The 10,435-nt window shown below is 44.2% G+C and overlaps 1 protein-coding gene across 6 annotated transcripts in view; it reads right to left on the reverse strand.

Moving 5' to 3' along the window:
* Trpc3 (transient receptor potential cation channel subfamily C member 3) overlaps positions 1-10,435 on the reverse strand; it is a 70,503-nt gene that overhangs the window by 43,361 nt on the left and 16,707 nt on the right. For 3 of the 6 annotated variants that reach the window (XM_070022543.1, XM_070022542.1, XM_070022539.1), the window contains one exon: positions 3,247-4,018. In XM_070022543.1, coding sequence (XP_069878644.1) covers positions 3,247-4,018 — 772 coding nt within the window. Of the gene's footprint in view, positions 1-3,246; positions 4,019-10,435 lie in introns of those variants that run through there. The other 3 variants (XM_070022540.1, XM_070022537.1, XM_070022541.1) reach the window with 2 other exon arrangements.

A 10,435-nucleotide genomic window follows, 5' to 3' on the forward strand; every position in this document is an offset into this window, starting at 1 on the left:
TTCTGGGGGAATTCTGAATACTTCTCAGTGGTTTAGATGCTTCTCTGAAATAATCTGAGCTGTGAGATATGACGTATCGCAGGCCATCAATAAAACAAAATAGGTACTGTTGTCTGAAAAGAAGAAAACCCCACCATCTCTTTTTCACTAGATAGTGTATTATCTATTCTTTTTTCTTTCAAAGCTGGTACTTTGAGCTTAAAGTCCCTATGGAGAAAGAAGAAAGCGAACACCCTGGAGCAGGAAAATTAGGTTACGTGCTTTCCTCAGAAATGAGTCTCATTTGCACTGTCTTTGCTAAGCTCAAGCGTCTCTGGGTCAGCACTCTGAAAGCACCATAGTTTCAGTCTGTTGAAAGCCCTGACAGATAGGTGTGAGGAGAGATGAAGGAAGGGAGTGTTAGGCAGACAAGAAGAACCAGCACAGGTGAGAATGGGGAAAGAAAAGAAAAGGTACTTCCAGCCAGGGGAGGGAGACACCCCCACCTCCATTCAGGGACTCAAGCTTCTGAAGTGCTTTTGGGATCTGGGTGCAGAGAGGATTGCATGACTAAATGGCTTCCCACACAATCCAGAGATAGGGACTTCCAGGTTGATATGCCTTTTGCATACCCTCAAGATATTTGGCAGCTTCATGACTGTCCTCTAGAACTCGGTTGTGTCTTCTCTTTTTCACTGCTTGTGATACTTTCCTACCTTGGAAAGGTTAGCAGAGGTCCCTCTTCGAATCAGAAGGAAGGAGATTCTGAGCATGACTAATCTGGATTTAGCCAGCTTCAGGGGAAAACTATGAATAACAAATTCTCTCTCCATCACTTCACTGAGATGACTTCTATGAGCAAAATTGCAAACATCAGACATCACCATCTTTAGTGAATTATTGAAACATAATCTTCAAAAATATTCCCTTTTATAGAATTTCTTAAGCAGAGTTTCAATATATACAGAGCAAGATACGTAAAAACAAAGTTTCTGTGACATTTGAAAGAAATGCCAAATAAAATTAGAATTATGTTTTTATTACTGTGTCAGAAATAAAGAAGTGATATTTAGAGGCATTTTGCCTAAATATTTTTTTTATCTTCTCTAACCCACTGGAAGTTCTCTCTTAAAGAAAATTTGTCTTGAAGTCCAAAGAAATATTTCTTTTTGAATAGCACATAATACATGTCTTTAAAGGGTTCTGGATATAGAAAGTGTTATTTATTTTCTTCTTTGGATTTCCCCCCACATTTCCTCCCAAAATTGTACTATATGTATGCTTGGCTTCTGCATCATAAAAAAAACAATTTTGAAGGCTTTGCATGATCATTAGAGATCTATACCGGGAGGACTCAGAGTGGGTTGATATATGTCTTAGATATTAGGTGTGAATTCAAAAAGGAAAGAAAGGGGTTTTCCCATCATGTCCTTACAACTCCAGGGTAAAGATGATCTTCCTTAGCATGAGCTGTATTTCTAGTTATATTTGATGGGTTCTCACTTAACTATGAAAAATGATTAAGATGTCAAAGACAGAATGGATCATTTTTCTCTGCTGGATATAAAAACACTGAAAGGAGTCACCCTTCTGGAAAACAATTCAAGGAATTGAATCCAGCACCTGTAATTATCTTAGGTGGGAAATGGGAGGTAACAAGAGTCAATATCTTTGGACCAGAGCTATAAATAAAAATTTTATTTTGTCCTAGATAGGTCCAATAGCTAGATTAATTCACAATGCCTAAGATGATATAGCAACTTGGTAAAATAAATAAAAATAGTCTATCATTAATGTACAATTTTCATAAAAATGACTGGAGAGGATGTACAGGAAAATGTTCACTCATTAAATTAAAATAAAATCCATTAAAGCAAAATCATGTAGCTTTTCTTGTGTTTCTAGGTTGACCTTACATCTATGGCTTGGCACTCTGAATGTACATTGTAGAATTCTTTTCTTTTTTTGGTCTGAATCCTGGACTTGAACTTGGACCTAATGCTTCCACTCATTGGCTAGTGCTCTTCCCACTGAGCCATGTCTCTGACCCCTCAACTGTAGAATTCAAGGAGAGACATTGTGACATTAGTGAAAGAATTCTAATAGTATTTTATACTAGTCTTTTGCTTTTTTATTCTAAAGGACTATCCACTGCTTGAACCTTTGAATAGGAGTTTTCAAAGCTATATGGGGAGACTGGGTAGGGGAGTGTGCTCCAAGCATGGAGCTGATATTACAGCAGTCCAGAAACAGTGCATCCTCTCGGGGAAATAAAAACAAAACTAATATCAGTTCTTTTTTTTTTTTTTGGTCGGTCGTGGGGCTTGAACTCTGGGCTTGGGCACTATCCCTCAGCTCTTCAGCTCAAGGCCAGCGCTCTACCGCTTGAGCCACAGCGCCACTTTCCTAATATCACTTCTGTGTTGGATGTTACTCTAAAACTATAAATCTTGTCAGGAGCCAGTGGCTCACACCTGTAACTTAGGAGGCTGAGATCTGAAGATCGTGGTTTGAGGCCAGCTCAAGCAGGAAAGTTGGAGAGACATCTCCAATTAACCACCAAAAAGCCCGGTTACGGCTGTGGTTCAAGTGGTAACCCTGAGTGAAAAAACAAAGGAACAGTGACCAAGACCTGAGTTCAAGCTGCGGTACTGGGACAATCCCTTTATTCTCCCCCGTTCCCCCCAAAAGCCCCAACAACAAAACACCTGTAAGTCAGGAGGAAGAATTTGGAAGGGGAGTTCACACTAAATCTCTCTAATTAACAGAAGAGGAAGTCTTGCCTTTCCTTGAATGTTCCACTCAAAACACAGAACACCACCAGAATAACAGCTCTCGGATCCAGCATGCACACATCCTCGAGAATTTATCTAGGGCTGTCTTTAAGAGGACCCCAAGTCACCATATCAGCACAGAATGCTGTTTCCCAATCCTGGGGATTTAAAATCCACGGACAAAACTAAGTTTGGACCAACTAGGGGAAGGAAGGATCCTAGCAGCAGCGGGGGAAGCAGGGCGAGGGAGAGGGCACAGAGCCGCAGGTGGCATCAGGCAGAGCCGCAGGGGTGCAGGACGCAGATCAGCAAGGGGGCATCGGGCAGAGCCACAGGGGTGCAGGACGCAGATCAGCAAGGGGGCATTGGGCAGAGCCCCAGGGGTGCAGGGCGCAGATCAGCAAGGGGGCATCGGGCAGAGCCACAGGGGTGCAGGGCGCAGATCAGCAAGGGGGCATTGGGCAGAGCCGCAGCGGGGCCGCGCAGCGCTCACCTTAAACTCCTTCTCTATGTTGGCCAGCTTGGCCAGCTCATTGCTGAGCTCCAGGGCGGTGAGCACGGGGTCCTCGCTGGACAGGGACAGGTAGGCCGGGCTGGCCAGCCCCTTGTAGGCGTTGATCCGGGAGCGCGAGTGGCTGAAGGAGTCGTGCCGCTGCTTCTCGGCGCACTCGGCGCACTTGCAGAAGTAGTCGTGCGGCCGCTCGATGCGCGCGCCCTTGAGCAGCAGCATGTGCACCACCTCGTACTTCTGGCAGTGCGCCGCCAGGATGATGGGCGTGATGTCGGGCGAGAAGCGCGTGCCGTCCTCGTCGTATGCGTAGAAGTCGTCGTCCTGCAGCTCCTGCTCGCAGGGGCTGAGCGTCAGGCGCCCGCTGGCGGCGAAGGCCGGGTGGCTGAGGATGGCCTCCACGATGCGCACGTAGCCCTTGCTGATGGCCAGCAGCAGCGCGTCGCCGATGCGCGCCAGGTTCTCCTTCTTGAGCAGCAGCTCCGTCACCTCCAGGTGCTCGTTGCCCACGGCCAGCTGCAGCGCGTTCTGCCCCATGTAGTCCACGCAGTTCACGTTCAGCGTCCGCGATTCCTCCAGCATCTTGCGCACCACGGGGATGTTGCCGTACTCCGCGGCGTCGAGGAAGCGCTCCTCCTCCACCGTGAGGCTGGTGCCCCGGTCGTTGAACATGAACGCGGGGCCCCGCACCGCCTGGCGCCGGCCCTTCTCCCGCATCACCGTCGTGCGCCTCAGGGATGGACTGCCCTCCATGGACCTGGGCGGTAGCGAGGATACAAAAAAATAAACCAGCTGTAGAAGAGGAAGGGTGCGGTGGGGTGGGGTTGGATGGCTTCCGTCCGCCGATCTGAGACCGGTTTCTGGAGAGCGCTGAGCCCAGACGGTGGCAAGGGATGAGGACGGTCAGGGCGGTTAAGGACTCAGCCCAAATGGATCCTGTGGCTAAGCTTGGACTGCAGGACCTCCAGCGGGGAGCCGGCGGTTCCCACACAATACGGCATTCCGATGGACTAATAAAACACATTTCCACACACCTACCCCTCCCTAGGCACCCAGGTGAGGCTGTGCTCCTACTGCTCGTGGAGATAGTGTGACTCCTGTCTTAAAAGTCTTGGAAATACAGGCTAGTGGGTACTTGCAAGCAAGCACCAAGCTTGAATGCCAACGGGAGTTATTTATTGGTTTCAAGAATTAGGACAGGACAATCTTCTCAAGTCATTTGTACACTTTAGACTGATGAAATCTCTCATTCTCTGTCTTTTTTCCCTCTCTCTCTCTCTCTCTCTCTCTCTCTCTCTCTCGTCTTTTTTCCTTCTTTATCTGTTTGCCTGCCTGCCCGTGTCTCTCTCTCTCTCTCTCTCTGTCTCTCTCTGTGTCTCCCCCCTCCCTCCCTCACACACACACCACCCCTGTATTTAGGCTAAGTATTATCTTGCAATATTGCCTTAACTTTTCTCTTAAGGAGACCTCCTTCCTCTTCCAATTATTTTTATTTTAACTACCCTGAGAAAATATAGCAAATATAAGATTCAAGGAACAATCCAGGCTTACTTTCTGAAAAGGAACCAAATCTTTGCAATTAGGATTAATTACCAGTGTTACACATTTGCCTTCTGAGCCACAAGAATATGTTTTAAGGTGTAGCTTAAAAATCACTGGTGTATTAGAGCCGAGTGTCAGTGCCTCAGCCTGTAATCCCAGCTGTTTGGGAGGCTGAGATCAGAGGATTGTAGTTCCAAGTGAGGGCAGAAAAGTCTAGAGACCTCATCTCTAATTATCCAGCAATATGCTAGACTGGAGATATGGCTCAAGTGATGAGTGCCAGCTGTAAGACTAGCAATCTTGAAGCTATAAATTCAAGCCACAGTACTGGCATAAACACACACAAAAAGTTTTATAAATGGTTTTGATTTCTTGACAATTTTTAATGTAAGTATTTTTGGCAACCATTACATTTTAATCTTTCTGCAAACAAATTCATTGTTTTTGACTTGTTTTTAGTGAGAACAGATGTGTCATGGGTAGAGCAGATGTGGAACGAGGCCTGTGGAAAGTGGTGTATGGGGACACAGAGTCAAGACTCAGGCTGGGTAAGTGTGTATAGGAATAATGATGATTTTTAGGTAGACAAGACTTAGAAAATAGCATTCACCTAAGCATACAAAAGAGAATTTCAAACTCTATGAATCTTGTAAATATGATAATTAATGTGTTTTATTAATAGCAATAACACACACTTTATTGGGTCAAAATATTGTTCCTCTTAAGCTATAAACTAAACTGGTGCTAGTGGCTCACATTTGAAATCCTAGCTACTCAGGAGGCTGAGATCTGTAGTTTGAGGTTCAAAGCCAGGTGAGGCAGCAAAGTCTAGGAGCCTCTTATGCCCATTTCACCACCAAAAGCTGAAAGTGGAAGTATAACTCAACTGGCAGAACACCAGTCTTGAGAGAAAAAAAACAAGCAAGCAATTGAGAGAGAGGCCCTGAGTTTAAGTACCAGTCTGAGGTGTGTGGAGGGGGAGGGGGGAAGCCGGGACTCTCAAAATGGCTAGAATTTCCTTTAGTCATAGATAATGTCAATATATTATGAAAGCAAAAAATAATTGCCACTGATAATCTGTTGACATTATCTATGACTAGCAGGATATACAACAGGAGAGAGTGTACACGCCAAGTATTTCTACTTACCAAACGTAAGCGTATAATCCAATGGATTATTTTAAGGAAGGGCTTTTCTTTAATTCAATGATACTAACCTACAAAGAAAGCTATTTATTAAAAAATCCACCATTTCTCCTGAAAGAGACTTGAGACGATTAGAAAACATTAGTGTCATGACTTCTTAGTATTTTTAACTTTTTAAATACATTTTTATCTACTCAAGGTATGCACCATGATGATGTGTAGTTATGTATATGTATAGATACACATCTATACACATGATCTATATACATATATAGATAACAAAGAAAATTAACATATTGATCAGCTGACATGGTTACTGTTTTTTCATGACAACAGCTGAAAGCTACTAATTCAGTCTGGATTCTAATTTATAGAACTGTTTTATGACCTAGAATCCTGATGTTGTACATTAAATTTGATTACATTGACATTTTTTCTTAATATTCTTTCAGAATCTTGACTTTATCATAGCACACTTGAACTGAAATGTTTGATTTTAGTCATGAGTCATTTTTGTCTTTAAATGATCCTAACACTGAGTTAAGTGTGAATCTGTTTTCTCAATCATAACAAACTATACTGTGATTTTGAAATAAAAGAGCCAACTTAATGTTACTTATCTTCATGGTGCATCCACAATAGGATTCTTTTTTTGGGGGGGGGGGTCCGGTTGTGGGGCCTGAACTCTGAGGCTGGGCACTGTCCCTAAGCTCTTCAGCTCAAGGCTAGCACTCTACCACTTGAGCCACAGTGCCACTTCCAGCTTTTTTTTCTTTTTGCTTATATGGTGCTGAGGAATCGAACCCAGGGCCTCAGGCATGCAAGGCAAGCACTCTACCACTGAGCCACCTCCCCAGCCCCAACAATAGGATTCTTTTTGGTTTGTTTTACTTTGTTTTGTGTTGGTACTGGGGCTTGAATTCAGGACCAGGATGCTGTCCCTTAGCTTTATCCCTCAAGGTTGGACCTCTCTACTACGTTAGCCACAGCTCTTCTGGCTTTTTGCTGTAACTGGATATAAGAGTCACACATACTTTCCTGCTCAGGCTAGCTTCAGATCTTGATCCTCATATCTCAGTCTCCTGAGTAGCTAGGATTACAGTCATGAGCCATTAGTGCTTGGATTTTTTTCCTTCTCCTTTTAATTTTCCTTATAGTAATAAGATCAACTATGTTAGCACACTGATGTAAATGGCATAAGTCAACACTGAATTCATCCACAACTCCATGAACTCAGTCCCAGGACCAGGCACTCTTAAGAATATAGCATTTCTAGCTTGAGAAATAAGAAAGGAAGGAGGGTGAATGGAAGACCATGTTGAACTCTAGTGATACAAATATTAAAATAATTTCCCCAGGGATTTCCCTACCTTTCAGATCATTATCTAATGGGTCTACTCATTCACTGCAAAAGCACATTGTGTAGGGAGCCATTTCTAATAAAAACGCAAGCAAGTTAACAGCCTGAAATCACAGGATCAGTATGAAGCTATATAGGTGACAGCTCTGGACTAAATTGTGTGCTTCCAAAACTTCTATGTTGAAGCCGATCGCTATGGGATGGTATTTCAAGATGGAGCCATTTTTGAAGATCATTAGGCTTAAATGAGGTCCCAAGGTAGGTCTCTACGATGGGATGCGGAGATACCCAGCGCTAGTTCCTGCATCCAAGAGTACACACTGGGATGTCAGCGAACAGTCAGCGGACCTGAGGTTATGTGAGGACACGCCAAGGAGACTCTCACCAAAAAATGATCCCTGCTTGAACACTTCCAGCCTCCACAGCTGGGAGAAAGGACATTTCTGTGGTAAGCCCCATGGTCTACAGTGTTTTGTTACCGCAGAGGGACAACAAATACTCCTGCATGTTTCATATGAATGGATGAAACATGCAGATCTCCAAGAACTATTGGGGAGCACCCTGGGAACCTTCAAGCTCTACTCTGTTCAGAGGCAAGAGTCTAAAACTCTCAGTTCTCCAAACGTTGCCGATGATTTGCCTGGCTTCTCACAGTGTTTCCCCTAAGTGTGACTGACCTACCTGCCCCAGGTCATCCACAGTACCAGTTAACAAGCATACTTTGCAGTCTCATTTCAGAAGCATGAAATTGAGATCTCTCAAGGGTTACCTTGAGCATCATTGGCAACTTTATGCACACTCAAATTTGGAATCTCCAATAGAAAAGCCACGAGGATTTCCCAGACCAATGAGCCTACGTCATGAGGTCTTTCAGCCCTGCCAAGAGTGAAGTTGGGAGAATGCATTTGAGCAGCCCAGACAGAGGGCCACAGAATCCTACATTCAATTTCTCTATGCTTTGTAAATGTTTACAATCCAATCTCCCCGAAGCTACTTTCTGTGGTAATGTACAGAAGTGTATTCCTCAGTAGTTGAACACTTACTGTCATGCATTGCTTTTATCAAGGGGGAGGGTTTTGGGGGGTTAAGAGTTAAAGAAATTGTTATGCCGTTCACAGCACCTTGTGTGCTTAAGTCAACTAGAAGTATGTCTGAAAAAGCCTCTCTGTCCAGATGAGCTTTGTCTTTTCCTCTTGCGTGGCTTTTACACTCAAGGCTGGCGCTCTACTACTTGAGCCACAGCTTCAATTCTGGGGCAGTTTTTGGTGCTAGTCCTGGGGCTTGAACTCAAGAACTGGCCATTGTCCCTGAGCTCTTTGTATGCAAGACTAGTGCTCTATCATTTGAGCCACAACTCCACTTCTAGCTCTTTTTTTTGCTGGTTAATTGGAGATAAGAGATTTTCACAAATTTTCCTGCCCAGGCTGGCTTTGAGCCATGATCCTCAGATCTCAGCCTCCTGAGTAGCTAGGATTACTGGCATGAACAACTAGCCCCAAGTGAGATTTTGTTTTTTATCCTATGCCTATGTGTTAAGCCTATTTTAAGTCATTTAATTTTTACCTAAAAACACACATACACACTATTAGCAAATAGCCCCTTACTTGTGTGACTGTGACACACACAGGTACATAGTAAAATCACAGCGTATTCATCACGACCCACAAGGGACACCACCCAAGCTTTATAGAGAACATCAGCTCAGCTACTGCTGTCTTCTTTCCTGAATGTCGGTCCCACAAGTATGAGAGAAAGCAAGGGGAATTGTCAGGTAGGCAGGGATCAAAAGGTGCAGCTATAACAGGTGTCAGTTAACACGGACCATTGTGGCCCTTCTTGTTTCCAGAGTATCTCAGACTCCTACGAAAAGTTTCTTCACATAGTGCCTTGGTACTTGCTCTATCAGTGTAAAGAGCTGGGGTGTGGCATTCCTATGCCATCCGCCAATCAGAGCAAAGCACAGAGGAGGAGCCTGGTGCTATAGTAACTGCCCTTGGAGGGGACTCTGGGAGCCTCCTCTTCAGAGACCTTCTAATGGGGAGCCTGGGTACTTTTCTCTCATGGCTTTCAAATAAATGTGCTCTGTTTGTTTAAAATCCTTTCCTGCCTTTTACTTCTTTAATGGGTGGAGAAAACAAATCCATATCCCCTAGAAGCCATCCAGGACAAGGGACTATCCCCAGCTCAATGGAAATCACCTTCCATTGTCTTTTCCTTTAAGCAAGATTCTCTCCTTACTTTTCTGTCTCAAGTTAGTTATCTGCAATCACTAAGTTCTGAAACTTCACCTTTGAGACAGTTTCTTCTACTGAACCTGGCCAATCCATCGCCATCATCTGCATCAATCCCCAGAGTCTTGACCAACTCGCTGCTGGGAAATTCCAGCAGCTTCCTAGCAGAGACGAGCCAGCAAGCAAACCTTACTGAGAGCCTGACATGTGTGCAGTGCTTCCAAGGCACTAGCGTATTTATTTCTGACAACTGTGCTGAGAAGCGTGAATAAGCGATAAATAAGCAAACTGAGCCCAAAGGAAATTTCCCAAGGTCACACAGACAGTAAAATGCACCACAGATTCCACCTGAAATCTGATTCATTCATTCCAATACTTCCAGAGGCTCCTGAGCCTCCTTTGTAGACTGCACAACCATCCCCTGCTTCTTGCTCTTCCCAAACTTTACTTCTTTTTCCTATTTCTTTAAGGTTCATTTCAATAAATATTATTTTATATGATCCAAGGCACACGGGCATTGCACGGTGCCTTTGTGCTCTTCCCCTGAGAGTATCCTCTTTTGGTCTCACTGTGTGTGAGTGTCTGGAGTTCTGTATAATTTATCATGCCCCCTGGTATTTCAAACCTTTAAAAGAACAAACAAACAAACAACCCAACAGCCACTAGCCTCCCTCCCCCCACTTTAAGGAGTCTAGCCTATCTGGCTGACGCTCAGGGATATTTGAGCCCAGCCCAACTTTCTTTGCTGGTTCCCCAAGCTCATCCTTCACTGTCTTATGAACATATTATTCTGCTTATTTCTGTACTATCAAGGGTATTTCTAAACGGTCAAGGGTATTTTCTATAAATGTGCTTTGGTACTCTCCTCTTTTTGCCTTTCTAAATATAAGATCGTT

Source organism: Dipodomys merriami, unplaced genomic scaffold (genome assembly GCF_024711535.1).
Source record: "Dipodomys merriami isolate MVZ:Mamm:240054 unplaced genomic scaffold, mDipMer1.0.p SCAF_15, whole genome shotgun sequence".
Lineage (NCBI taxonomy): Eukaryota > Metazoa > Chordata > Mammalia > Rodentia > Heteromyidae > Dipodomys > Dipodomys merriami.